Raw genomic sequence first — 15007 nt, forward strand, 5'->3', positions numbered from 1 at the left:
CAGGAAGCTAAATATTCAATTAGTTAAAGGTTCAGAGATAGTTTTTTTTTTTTTTTTCCAGCTATGAGAGGCAGAGCTATGAAGTATGGAAGCATAATACTTTATGTGAGAAAGAACATTCTTGGCAGTTTGACTAGAATTTTAGGTCTATAAATGAGAATAAGTTAAGTCTGAAAAGGTAAACTAGAGCCAGATTATGAAGGGCTTTAAAAGCCTAACAGACTAGTTTGTATTTTATTCTAGAAATAAGAAGCCACTGCAGCTTCTTATGTGACATAGTACTAGCCATAGGACATAGATTCCTCTTTCCCAATAACAAAGGGAACTATTCCACAGACCCCACTTAAGATGCTGATTTAATTTCTTTCACAAGTGCCCTTTCCCCCCATCCCCCACACTTAAGGAGACTAGGATATCTCTGAGTCTCCATTCCGGTCTGTGAGAGACATGGTATCTTAAGACCCTAGCTGGTTATTAAGGGAGAATGTGGTTGTTAGCAGAGTGACTGGAGTTTGCAGTGAAAATGAAGACTAGGTTTAGTAAGAATGAAGCACAAGAAGACATAGAAAGATAGAAACTCCTATAAGTAGATTGAGGCTATAATCATCCCTCTGTTTGGTTGAAATTGAGTGAACATGAAGGTCATGGAACTTAAAAAGATGATGAACCTGGAAACTAGGAAGTTTGAGGTATGTTAGCAAGTGTGAAGAAAGGGACTGTGGTAATGACTGTATGGTAAGCCAGCTACTTAATTCCTTGAGAAAAGAAGGAGAATGACCTCAGGTCCAGCAATTAATTCCTATCAGAGGTCTGCGTTGTGTGATATGGCCAGGTAGTATGAAGCTGAAAGAAGGGAAGGTTACTAATTGCTAGCAATAAAAATTTCGATATTGTAGTGAAAATCAAGGAGTGATCCTGTTCTTCCTGGCCCAGAAAGTTGTAGAGCATGGAACAAGGTATATCCAGTACTGCAGAAGAGTGTTCAGAGATATTCTTTTCTGAGAAGAGCTGTGTTTCTGTGATTGGAAGGAATTAGTTTAACATAAAGAGATGCTTCTTAACAATGGAGTGGTAGTCTCAGAAAGCACTTAGGGAAGGAGAAAACAGAACAAGATAGCCATATGGGAGAGGGAAGGTGTAAATGAATAGGAAGGAGGAATTAAGGAATAATATTACAGTGGTGTTCTCTAATACTAGGCAAAAGTCAGCTCTGGAGAGGAGCAAGGACAATTTGCCCAGCCATTGGACAGTAGCTTATCATATATTTTCCAGTAGCAAGGGAAGCAAGGCCCTTACTAAGATAGGAATTTGATTATTGCCCCCACATTGAGAACAGGTTACATTGTGTTCAGTGGCCCTGGTCTAGGCAGGGTGGCTTATTGTTCAGTGGTGAAGAGCTATTTATGAAGCCCTAAAGGAATATATTTTATCCCTAACTTTAGAATAGATGGGATAGCTCTGCCCTAGAGCCCACCCTGATGCTGAGAGAGGTGGTTAAGATATGACAAAGTAGAAAAAGTCAGAAGAAATTGAATTCATTTCCTGGTTCCAACAATTACTTAGCTATGCAGCTTTGAATAAGTTACTTAATTGTTCTTAGCCTCAGTTTCGTTTTCTGTAAAATAAACTTGATAAACCAGTACAATCTGTATCTTTATAAACCATAATGTGCTATATAAATGTAAGATATTGTTGGTGGGTTTTAGGCCTGGTCTGTGAGACTTTTGAAATTTTTCTCTCTCTTTGTTCTCTTGTAAAACAAGGGAATCAGGCTCAATAAATTTCTCTAATGGCCTTTCTAGTTGTATTCTTGAGTTTCTAGATTAATATAAAAAGTTGCTTTTGTTTCTAATAAGTTTTGTAGTTAAATCTTTTCCACCTGAACAGGAGAGTTTAGTTGCTAAAAAGGGGGAGTTAAGTTGCAAAGGGGACAGTATTTGATGGCACACATGTTCTGTTTTTTTCTTTGCTTCTTTTGTAGCCCAAGCACAATTGAAACAACTGCGTAATGAAATGACAAAGGCTGAACAGAACATTTTAAAAGCAACAGAAGAATTTAAACAACTGGAAGAAGCCATAAAACTGAAAAAAGTATGTAAGCCAAACAACAATGCAAGAAAAGGCATCAACCCAAAAAGAATTTTATTTTTGTAGGTAGCCTCTTTAAAAATACATCTTAGCTTCCAGATTTCTCCAAGTATAGTTCTTTGGATAATGAGTTTTTATTGTGGAGGATGATTAGCTTTAAGAGCCTAAGGACAATGGAATAGAGGAATTATTTCCTGTATAATGTCTCTATAACATAATAACATAAATGATATTCTGAAGGTTCATATAAAGGATTTATGATTTATGATAATGTTTCAGATAGTATCTGATAAAGATGATAGGACAAAAGGAAGTTGTTTTCATTAGAAAATAAAAAGTCACCCCTCACACAGATATTTGTGTATCTGGAAGATGATACCATACATGTGATAGCCAACCATGTGCATTATTTTCTTCTCTTAACACTGTTGGTTTGTCACTAAATAAATACCTATAGAACAGGAAGAATAGAATTTTCTGATATGAAAAAATGTGTTTTTATAACCATTCCTTGTTACACTTCCTTCTTAACTTTCTTTGCTCTGTTGTAAATGATGGAAATTAAATGCATAATATAGAAACCTTAATACTGAAGGTTTTGAAATGAACAAAAAGTGTTGCAGTGTTCTTTTTTTCTTTCTTTCTTTTCTTTTGTAGCACTCTTTTCAGTGCTTCAATTGTTCAAATCTTTTTGTTAAAGCCAATATTTTCTCATTAAAGACTACTAGACATGGTGATACAAGAAACTCTTTAAGTTTCAAACTTGGCTCTAACATTCACTAGTTATTGTTTACAAAATGACAGATGATGTTATTTGTTATTCTACTTCACAGGCTTTTTGTGAAGGAAATCCTTTGTAAGCTTTAGAGCTCTGTAGAAAATAAGAGTTTCCAGTAGTAGAAGATTGCTGAAGTAAATTTGTACTTTAGATCAAATGGCATCAAGTGCTTTCCATGAGTGTATCGATGCTATTTTGCTTCATGAAGCACATTTAGCTTTTCTGAGCTTTGGTGTGGTCTGTTTTTGAAGTATTATCACAATCCCAGTATATTTTGTATTTGTGTAAGCAGATGAAGTAAAGGTTGCATTGAAAGCCATACAAGACTGATTGTGGCTTTATGGCTAAAAAATCACTACCCCTGCTCTTTAGTGGAAATCCCAGTGTTCTTATTACGTTACAAAATTCATTGTTTTAAATCACAACTCATTGTTTTCTCTCCATGCTTATCTGGACATGTGGGTCTTTTTTTAAAAATTTACTTTTGTGAACTTTTTTTTTAGATTTCTGACACAGAAAAAGAAGTTCTTCTCAAACTATTAAATGGTAAGATACAACTCCTGAATCAGTTACGTAAAGAATCAATGAATCTAGAAATGCAGATGGAGAAACAGAGTTCAGAAATAAATAAAAAAGAGATGGAAATAAAGGATGCAGAAAGTGCCATAGATAATCTAGAGTCTACTGACCCAAGACATGTAAGTTAATGATTATTATTATTAATAGTAATTATATTAATACTATTTGAAAGAAACTCAAATATAGCTGTTTTGCTTTTAGAATAAACTTAAGTTTACTTAAAGAGTTAACTTTTCACCATCCGTGGATGTAGGTATTCAGGGTATAGCAAGGAGCAAATTTAGTGCATTGTAGATTTAATCATTACAATCCACAACAGTAACCACTCTGCATCTTAATTTCTTTAGCTTAAAGGGTTGGATCAGATGATTTCTAAGGACCTTCTGGTTCAACATTCCGTGTTCTTTGTTCTAATATTCTGCGTTCTAATATTCTTTTCTTGGCATTCTGTGTTCTAAGGTCTCTTCTGCTGTAAATGTTATGCTTTTGTAATACAGGGTAATGCTTAAGATACCCTCCAAAGCTCCCTTTCATTTACCTTTTTTTCCCTTTCTCTTCCATTCTCTTCTTAATGGCAGAGGAGGAGGTGTAGCAATCTTTTAAAAACTAATTCAAATACCACCTTCTCCATGAAGTCTTTCTTAATCTCTTAGTGTGAATCCCAGCCTTCTCTTCAGATCTCTCATAGTACATTGTACTTTTCTGTCATGTTTTTCACATATTTCACATAATATTTACATAATAAAATTGTAAGTATAAATACTTACAATTAGCTGTATTTGGTCTATATATAGCCATATAAAATAAATATATGTAAGAATATAGATACATCTGTATCTAGGGGGGGAATTATCTATATGCATGAGGGGGAAGAGAAGTTAGCAATAGTTGATACCCCCCAATAAAAAAAGAGGACTACTGAAGCATTTTTTAAGTACACAGAAAAGAACAAAAGGAAGTTCAGAAAGAAGCACAAACAGGCAAGAAAATTTTAAGTGTGAATTTATGTCTGTGTATGTGTGTGTATATATATATATATATGTATGTGTGTTTTTAAAGCGATAAAAATTCACAGTTTCATATATAGTTCTCTGTGTTTTTCTGTGTATAGGGAAATGTTCATTTATTTATTTTCATGTTTAAGTTCAGAATAAAACAGCAAAATAAAAAAGGAGGAGAGTTGGAGTTAGGAAAAAATTTTGTTACCCTGGATCCAACCTGATGATGAGCATTTATATACATAACTAAGCTAGTCTTTGGGTGTCAGGTTTAATCTATCATTATCACTAATATTATTCTTAAATATAGATATAGAATATATATCTCTATATGCTATATAGATATATGTATAATACATCTATGTTTAAATACATACACACACACACACACATACACACACACCTCTAAATATTGAATCTCCATTATCTGCTGCAGTGTTGTGTAGATGCATTGTTGTGTAAATAGTAGTTAATAAGTGTGAACTAAATGACAAAGATACTCATTTTCAGGGATATGAATAAATGTTAGACTTTTATAGAGAACAAAATGTCTGTGTGGGGAAAGTAAGGCAAATAGCCTTTATAAGAATTGTATATTTAAGTTTCACTGCAACTATAAGCAATCCTGTGTTAGTGGGGATGGTATATATAAAACAAATTAGCCCTTGTGGCCTCTTTGCTTTTGTTCAAACAAGTACAGATCAGTTCCAAAGTCTAGAATTCAGTTAAACAATACCATTCAGAATGAACACTATACTTAGAGTCCACAAGACCTGATTTTATGTCCTGATTCTCTTATGAACTTATTGATCAACTATATCTCCAAAGAATCCATAGTCCCGAAACAAGATTATAGTGTGGATTTGTTTTGTTTAACTATGCTTATTTGTCTTGAAGATTTTTTAACTCTTATTTTTGATTGGGACAGAAAAGGGCACTTAGGAGAGAAAAAAATTAGCAATAGTGTTGCTTCCTCCCCAGTTAAAAAAAAGGGGGGGGGGCCTACTGAAAGTTTTTTAAATGCACAGAAAAATACAAAAGGAAATTCAGAATGAAACACAGACAAGCAGGCAAGTTTTAAAAATAAAGTGTGGAATATACATATAAATAAATATATATTTTAAGGCAAACATTATGTAATAGAAATTCACAATTCCACACACAATCCCCTTTTTGTGTTCTGCTGTGTATATGGAAATGCTTGCTTATTTATTTTCATGGTTAAGTTTAGAACAAAAAAGGAGGAGAATTGTGGTTAGAAAAAAATTTGGTCACCCTGGATGCAACCTAATAATAAAATTTTCATATTTAATTAAGCTGGTCTTTGAATATCAGGCTTAGTCTGTGACTGGTACCATAATTAAAGCACTATGTGAATATGAATGGTTTCTTAATAAGGCCTGAAAAGATTAATTATTTTAAAGTTGGTCACAGTTTGTCCAGGTTTTCAACAGTACTATTAAAAAAAAAGGAAAAAGCTATAGTTGGAAAGTAAAATCTATTTTAGCTCGTAAAGTTTTACAAGCGGCATAAACTTACCACAAGCAGTTATAAAACATGATTTTTATTCATTTTTGTGTTGAAAGTGTTGCCCCTCATCTAAACAAAAAGAAGCCAGCTCCTCTCAGACTAGCTTTTTGGTTAGCTGAGCTCTGTTGTAAACCTAAAGCTTCATTGGCCCTTCCCCAGCTTCCTGTGTTGTGATTTAAAGCTCGGAGAGTAGAGACCAGCCCACAGAGGCAGTTGGTGATTGGACAAAACGTCAGCGGCTGCTCCTCTAAGAATGTGGTCTGAAGCTCTAGGAAGTTACTGAGCCTCAGGTTTCTTGCAGAAATTCAACTGTCAGAGAGGGAAGTACAGATGAAATAGAAGAAGGAATTAAGAAGTACCTAGCCTACGCTTCCCAGGTATCATCACTGTTTGTTTTTAACAAGAGGGATTCTAGAACTAAAGGAGGGGATTCTTCCTTATCTCTCTCCCTGGAAAACAAAGAGAATATTGAGCCCTGTTTTTTTTTTTTTTTTTTTTTTTTAACAGTCCTTTTGTGACCTCCAAAGCAGCAAAAATGTTAGTGGCTAGTACTGTTGCTTAAACTGTTCTCTACTGTTTTAAAAATAGAATTGATTTGTATATTGAACTGTCTTTTTGTATGGCATGAAAAAAGGACCTAGTAGAGGATTTAATATCTAACTAAACAACATATTGTAGTTTTCAACATAACTTTGATTTTTAGTCTTGAGTAGGTACCCACAGAGCATGCACGCATATGCACACGCTCACACACACACACTCACACTTCAGTGATTTAGTCTGCTAGTACACATTCCACAACAGAAGGGTAAGTGATAACTGTTTATAAAAGATCTTAAATTTTTTTGGAGTGGATATTCCTTCTACTGATCATAATTTCTTTCAAACTAAGCTAGTGGTCTTTGAGAGCTTCTAATAGAAATGTAATACTGTGGAAAAGAGAAAATAATTTTGTTTTATTACTTATAGTAATTGTTATTGCTTTAATTAATTTTAAATTAAAATTTTAATTAGTTTAATTTTTAAATGATTGGTTTAATAATTATAGCAATTTGTATTTATTATTATTAGATTATTCTAATCTTTTTAGGATATGGTTCTTCAGAACCTAAATAGTAGATAAAACAGGTATACATCTTCCCCCATCATACTGTCTTCCTGTCTCTGTGCCTTACTTGTGCCATCATATCCCCCATTCCTTAAAAAGTCCACCCTTTTCCCTACTTCTGTCTGATAAACATTAACTCTTCTTTTATAAGTTTATCATTGAATTTTTCCTGGGACCTCTTCTTTGCTGTTGTTCTTTATTATTGCATTTATTTACATGCTTTTCCATTTTTCCCTTTACAGTATATAAGATTCTTGAGAACAGGTCATATTGTTCATCTATTTTTATGTTCTTAGCACCTAGTACAATATCTTGCATATTTTTTAATTTAAGTAATTTTTTTGGTGCCAGAGGTTTAAAAATTGGGAAATGTTTTGTTTCTTCATTGTATTCAAATAGATCCTAGCCTTTGAGCTTTATCTTTATTTGGACTGTAATATAACTTCCTTTCTGATAGTTGTGTGGTAATTTATTTTTCTGTGCTTCTGATAATATGGGGAAGATATGCATAACCAAGGGAATATGGCATGAACTTAAGAGCAAATTTTCCCTGGGGATTTTGTAGCCATATGAACCATTACATAAGGGAGTCCCATATGTTTTCTAATACCTTAAGGGGCATTTTGGTACAGTGGAAGTGGAGACTTTGACTCCTTTGCTCACTTGCTTTGTTGTGATCATATTTGCAATTAAATTCATCTTTCTGAGATTGAGGTCCTTTGTAAAATAGAAATAATCATCTTTATACTTCATACTTCATGGGTTCTTATGAAAAAAGTACTTTGTAAACTGAAAAGTGGTATAGAAATGTGACACCTATTGTTATAGTTGTTGTCTTATAGGTAGCCTTTTTTTTTTTAATAACTTTTTATTGATAGAACGCATGCCAGGGTAATTTTTTACAGCATTATCCCTTGCACTCACTTCTGTTCCTATTTTTCCCCTCCCTCCCTCCACCCCTTCCCCCAGATGGCAAGCAGTCCTTTACATGTTGAATGGGTTGCAGTATATCCTAGATACAATATATGTGTGCAGAACCGAACAGTTTTCTTGTTGCACAGGGAGAATTGAATTCAGAAGGTATAAATAACCCGGGAAGAAAAACAAAAATGCAAGCAGTTTATATTCATTTCCCAGTGTTCTTTCTCTGGGTGTAGCTGCTTTTGTCCATCTTTGATCAATTAAGGTTCTCTTTATTGAAGAGATCCACTTCCATCAGAATACATCCTCAAACAGTATCGTTGTTGAAGTATGTAATGATCTCCTGGTTCTGCTCGTTTCACTTAGCATCAGTTCATGTAAGTCTCACCAGTCCTCTCTGTATTCATCCTGCTAGTCATTCCTTACAGAACAATAATATTCCATAACATTCATATACCACAGTTTACTCAACCATTCTCCAATTGATGGACATCCTTTCATTTTCCAGCTTCTAGCCACTACAAACAGATAGGTAGCCTTTAATAAGCTGGTAGCCTTTAAGGATTCTTTTGGTTGAAATGCATTATTGAATTTATGAAGTCTCTTAAAGTTAGTGAAACATTATTTCATTTTATTAAATGGCAAGAATAAATCTAAATTTCAAAAGAGTAATCATTTCTCGGGTTTTCTTTACCATAATGTGTGTCTTCAAAAAATTCATCACCATTGTTACTGTTTTTAATAATAATTCTTTATTTATGTGGAATTTTGTAGTTTGACTCTTAAGATAGAAGAATTTTCAGAATTTAAAAAAAATCTTTGTACTTCATAGATTCATGTGGAGGCTCAGAAGAAAAACAAAGAACAGCAGCTTGACATTATGAACAAACAATATCAACAGCTCGAATGTCGATTAGATGAGATACTTTGCCGAATTGCTAAGGAAACTGATGATATTAAGGACCTGGAGCAACAACTAACTGAAGGTAAAGATTTTATTATTAATCGTGGACATTTCCCTGAATCAGTTTCAGCAGGGATACTGCATTGTGTTCTAGAAACTAAATCAGTTTCAGTTAAGGATATCATGTTCTGGAAGCCACTTGAAATAGAACTAATCCAATTAGTTTTGCTGTATCATTGTATATTCTTGGGTCTCATTCTTTCATTAAAGTCCCTTAGATGAGATAACATTTAGCATCTAGCCTGGCCCCTAGTAGGTACTATATAATTATATATTCCCTTCCCTTCCCCAAAAGCTCTTAAAAAAAAATCTGTGATTCCACACTGATTCTAGCAACTCTTGTGTACTAGCACTGGATTTAAAAATCATTTCACTTCTAAGTCCCAGCATGGCTACTGATTTAACTGTGGGACACTGAAAAAATCAACTCATCTTCTCTAACTTCAATTTTCTCATCTATAAAATGAGAAAATGATGCTTCCAAAGGGGTATTGTCAATTACTTATGTTTATTACTTTATAGCCAAAGTACTGCATTAGTCAATTGTTTTGATGTAATAATTATTATCATAATAAATATGGCTTTATGTTGCACATTTATATAATTATTATTCATACAATATTTCAATGGATCCATGGTCTTACCAATGTTGGCATACTCTCTAACACTTCAGATAAGTATGTATTTTCTCTCCTTGTACATTTTTTATCTCCGTAGTCCCATAAATACTTCATAGAGGTCACATGTGATTCAGACCTTCCTCTAGGTCTCTTACTAGTAAATAGGATAGATTATACAGGTGGTCCATTGATTAGCCCTTCCCTTTGGTAGATGACCAGTCCACCTTTTTTCTGGTCATACATTTCTTCAACTTTCTTGCTTCATTGGTAATATGAAAATACATAGAGCTCTAGCTTATTCATACCCTCTCATGTACTCTCCATTACTCTTTTGGTGATCCACAATTTAGATTCCTCAGAAATTCTGGTATTTTATGATTTATAACATATCATCAACAGAAAAATATTGCTGTTAAAAAGTTATTTTTGTTTCAGATAGAAGATTAAGAGTCTTTAAAAGTATTGTACAGTTTCCTCTATGTATTACAATCCATTCTCTTCTTGCTTTTCAACTCTGGGCCCAATTCATTATCTAGTTACAGTGTACAAAACATATGTATTATTAGATCAGTCCTATGGGCTGTCCAACCAATCATATATAGGAGTATCTGGACAGTAAGTATCCTTCATCCTTTTGGTGTTTTTCCTCTATGTATAGTCAAGCCAAATACTTTTGAATGACAATAATTATTGTTTAGGAAGCTCTTCAGGATTGCAGCCTTGATGCATTTATATCATCTTTAAGTAGAATCGCCTGAAAGACCTCACCATTTATAGGGAATTACTCTTTCAGTTGAATTCTGTGTTAGAAATCCTTCATGTTCTTCATAGTAAGTGCTTAATAAATAATTTTGCATTCATTCTAATGCTGACACTAGCAATATATCCCTGTTTTATGCTTTCTTATTAATAATCTGAGAGATGGTGAACAAATTTGTTGTTGCTTGTTACATCTTACATTGATCTGTATGATTGTAACATTCATGAAAGATGTTTTGTTTTAAGCTTTAAGACCTCATTTTGTTCTAGCAGATCAAATGCTTTTTTATAATCAACAGACAATATAGTTGAACTTGTGTACTCTATAACTTTGATTATTTGATGGAAAGTAGTCAGTTATGGACTATTATTTGTGAAAGCCTGCCTATTCCTTTCTTATTCTTTCATCCAATATTCCTTCAGTATATGTGTATATTAGAAAATAGGCATGGGTTAATAGTAATTCATATTGATTTTTTTTCAGTCCCCTTTTTTGAGTAGCAAGAACATTTATGGCTTTTTTCTCTTCCTGTATGTTAACAGAAATAAAAATAACATGTCATTTGTAATTTGTATAACTATGCTATTAATAATAAAGGAGCATAATTTATTATAATATAAAACAATGATACTGTAATTATTATACCTTGAAGTCATTTTTTTCATAAGCTTCCATATTAATATCTCTTTCCTTTTGTTCAGGTCAAATAGCAGTCAATGAAGCCTTGAAGAAGGATTTGGAAAGCATTATCAATGGCTTGCAAGATTACCTTGAAAATGTTAAAGGACAGGTAACAAAGGTTCAGGAGGAATGCCAAACACTACAAAATGATAAAGAAATTTTATTGCAAAAAGTGGCTAAACTTGAAGAAGAAAAAATTGAACTAGAAGTTGCTGCTATGGATACAGAAAATATGAGAAAAGTATGACTTCACATTTGCCTCTTTCTCTTCCCTTAAATTTAAAAAACTTAATTTTAATGTGTAAATGGTTTAACATAATTAGAAAAAAAATTAAAGAGATATAAGACATGTGACCATTTTAAAAATAATAATTTCCTGGAATTTTTTTTCATTTAAATTGTGAGACTCCAAACTCTTAACTCCCTTCTCTAATGAAATTAAGATTCTTTTAAAGGGCTTTTTGAATTGCTAATCTGTGTGGCAAATTATAAAAGTGATTGGGATTTGAATCTCTAAAATCCTCCTTTAAATGTAACAATATATATTAGAGCATTTTGTGTTCTAGGGGTTCCTTCTACTTTTAATGTTATACAGTTTGGTATCCAATCTAATTGATATGTCACCATGTACAAGTCTTTGCCCCCACTTGGTCCCTATTTCTTTTCACACTAAAATTAGGACCTGAAATTCATTTGTTTAGGAATTATTTTTGTTATAATTTATCATTCTCCCTTACAAGAATTGTAACCATAATATTGCGACCAAATCCCAGCTTAATAACCAAAAACCTGGTGCTAGACAAACACCAATAAAAGAATAAATTTAAATGAATACAAATTATATTTTGGGTTACTTATATTTATGTTGCTATTGGTATTCACTAAAATTACTCCTTCTGGTATATGAACTACATGTCTATAAACTTTAATCTGTGAACTACCTGAGATAGTTTGGAATTGATTCAACCACTTGGAACTGTTGTTTTACAGAACGGTTTCTTAGTAACTTACTAATTGTTTTACCATTGTCAGCCAATTTCTTTTTCAAATTGATTTTTATTTTATATAGCTGTTATTATAATATTAATGTTGATTGTCCTTGGGATCTTCAGGAGGTGTCATTGTGATATGGCAGTCAGAAAATCCATGTGATTAATCTTAGATTATAGTGATAGAAATCTAGTGTCCAGGAAGATAATAGTTTTATTGTATTCTTCTCAGGAATGTTGAGTCAAATTTGACAAAAATTTCCAGATTGTTTAGGGGACTTAAAACCAGGTCATAAAAAGGTCATTTTAAAGAAATAATGATGGTTAATCTGGAAAAGGGGAAGTCTTAGAAAAGGTATGTGAATATTGTCTTCAAATATTTAAAGAGCTGTCATTTATTTGCAAGATGGCATAAATATCTATGTGGCTCCAGAAGGCAGAACTAGTACCAATGAGGTCTGAAGGAAAATGATTACAGAGATGCAGATTTTGGTTCAATATGAGATAAACAGTCAGAAGTGTCCAAATTTGGAATAGACTACTCTGTCTATAAATTTCTTTCATCACTAGAAATATTTCAACCAGAAACTAAATGACAACCTGTTAAAGATGTCATAGAAAGTGTACATGTTTCACATATCATATGTACCTAGACACCCTCTAAAAGCCTTTTCATCTTTGAGATTCTTGGTTATACATATTAAAATATGTTACCACAATGTTACCTTTAGAAAAGGGCTGTGGATTTAAAGACGATAGATATTATTCTGAGTGATTTAGGTGATGCAGTGGACAGAGTAATGGGCTTAGAATCAGGAAGATGTGAGTTCAAAGTTTGCGTCAGATATGTACTGTATGACTTTGGGCAAGTCACATAACCTCTGTCAACCTCAGTTTCCTAATTTGAAAAAATTAGGAAACCTCCCAAGGTGGTTGTGAGGACCAAATGAGATAACATTTATATAAAGTGCTTTGCAAATCATAATATTATTATGATAGCCATTTTAGGAATATTATTATTAAAATTTATGTACTTTCAGGAACTTGCTGAAATGGAATTGTTACTTCAGGAGCATCAAGAAGCAAATATGTCCCTTCAACAGACCCAAAGAGATTTAAGTGCCTATGAAGCAGAGCTTGAGGTTCAGCTCAGAGCTAAGGAAGCTGAAAGTAACCAACACAAAGAGGAACTAGAGAGGCTCAAGCGACTCAAACAGGTGAGGGCTGGAGTAAAGGCATCATGAACCATGCATATCCTCAAGGGACCAGCTTCCCTTTCATTGTGTCTGAAGAAAATATGCAGAACTTTGAAGGCAGGTGGAACAGTAGAGAGAGCAAGCACTACCTCAGAATCAGAGAATGTGTACTTAAATCTTATATATAATACTTTTTCTGTGGTCATGGAGAAGCCTCTAAATTTCAGTTTCTTGGTGAGTAAAGTAAGTTTAATAATATTTCCCCTGCCTTCCTTGTGTGAGGATTTAATAAGATAACATAAATGCAGAACTTATACACTTGAGAACACTATATGTAGATGCAAGCTACTATTATTATTTTAAAGTGCTTTGAGAATTTTTTGCCTTGACTATGGGAAGTTTCTAGAAGAGCTTTGAGAAATGCTATATAAATGCTTTAAAATTAAATTTTATTTTTTTCTATGAACAAAAATCTTCCCCTTCCATTGGAAAACAGTATTGTTCTGAATTATTACAATAACTGAAGTTTAGTGCTTTTGCTTATCTTTTTGTATTTCACATTAGTTTGCAAGAACTATATCCATTTTAATGTGACTTTTCTCTGGAGACAGTTAGAACACTTAACTCTACAAGCTGAACTTGAAAATCAAAGACAGGCCCTGGAAGATGCTCTCAACAAGGCCCAGTTCTCTGAAAAAAAGGAACAGGAAAACAATGAACTTTGCTCAAAAGTGAAACAACTGGAGGTAATTTTTAATCACACTAAGAAGTAAATGATGGGTGTAGAAAAGATCCTATTTGTAATCAAGAAACTTGGGTTCTCGTGTTTTCTTTGTGAATTATATTGTATTAACCATATAACTTCAAGTAAGTCTCAATCTCAGTTTTCTCATCTGCAAAATGAGATGAGATTTGTTTTATGGATCTCACAGGGATATAAATCGAGCTAATATATATATAGATTGCTTTTTAACAGTAAGATTAAGTAATAAATTTAAGTTATTTTTATTGTGGATCAATCTTAACAAGTATCTATTAAGTAATAACTATATACTAGAATCTGGTGATATAAAGACAAAAAAAGGAATAGCCCTTTGAGAATCTCTTATTTCATTGGTGTGAGTATTCATTCTATAGCAGATCAAAATTCCTCTATACCTTACACTAAGGGATCTTTACTTGAACTCTGTGAACCTGTTTATGTGTTTTCATATAAAATAATAGAACTAGGGAGAAAGGAACTGGAATGATCAAGAAACATTTCATGTAAGATTTAAACTGAGTTTTGAAAAAATGAAAGATTCTGGACAAAGGTGAAAAAGGAGTGCATTCTAGGCATGGAGGCAACTTCTACAAAGTCACAGTAATGGAAGATAAAACATTGTGTACAAGAGTCAGCAAGGAATTCATTTTGGTTTAATTGTTGAGTGAATGAAGGGAACAATGTATAAAAAGGCTATGAAGGTAAATTGGAGCCAGATTGTGAAGGACTTTAAAGACCAAATAGAAGAGTTTATTTTTGACCCTAAAGCACTACACTTTGACACCTGTCTAAAAGATGGATTGGAAAGGGAGAGACTAGAAGCAAAAGGACTTTATAGTTGTCCAGGCATAGATCTCAAAGATGTCTTACATTGTCCATTAGTTTAAAAGGACCAGATTTGAAATAGTCAATATATCTATAGATTCCTGGGAAACTTAATAAAGGCTTTATTTTATTTATTATTTTTTTTTTTTTTGCTAAGGCAGTTGGGTTAAGTGACTTGCTCAGGGTCACACAGCTATGACATGTTAA

General features: G+C 33.1%; 1 protein-coding gene across 3 annotated transcripts in view; it reads left to right on the forward strand.

Annotated features, from left to right (window-relative positions):
• The window catches only part of CNTRL (centriolin), an 89397-nt gene that overhangs the window by 25804 nt on the left and 48586 nt on the right, over nt 1–15007 (forward strand). For all 3 annotated transcript variants that reach the window (XM_051979547.1, XM_051979544.1, XM_051979545.1), the window contains 6 exons: nt 1982–2091; nt 3370–3564; nt 8835–8988; nt 11048–11268; nt 13057–13233; nt 13824–13958. In XM_051979547.1, coding sequence (XP_051835507.1) covers nt 1982–2091; nt 3370–3564; nt 8835–8988; nt 11048–11268; nt 13057–13233; nt 13824–13958 — 992 coding nt within the window. The remainder of the gene's footprint in view (nt 1–1981; nt 2092–3369; nt 3565–8834; nt 8989–11047; nt 11269–13056; nt 13234–13823; nt 13959–15007) is intronic.

Source organism: Antechinus flavipes, chromosome 2 (assembly GCF_016432865.1).
Source record: "Antechinus flavipes isolate AdamAnt ecotype Samford, QLD, Australia chromosome 2, AdamAnt_v2, whole genome shotgun sequence".
Taxonomy (NCBI): domain Eukaryota; kingdom Metazoa; phylum Chordata; class Mammalia; order Dasyuromorphia; family Dasyuridae; genus Antechinus; species Antechinus flavipes.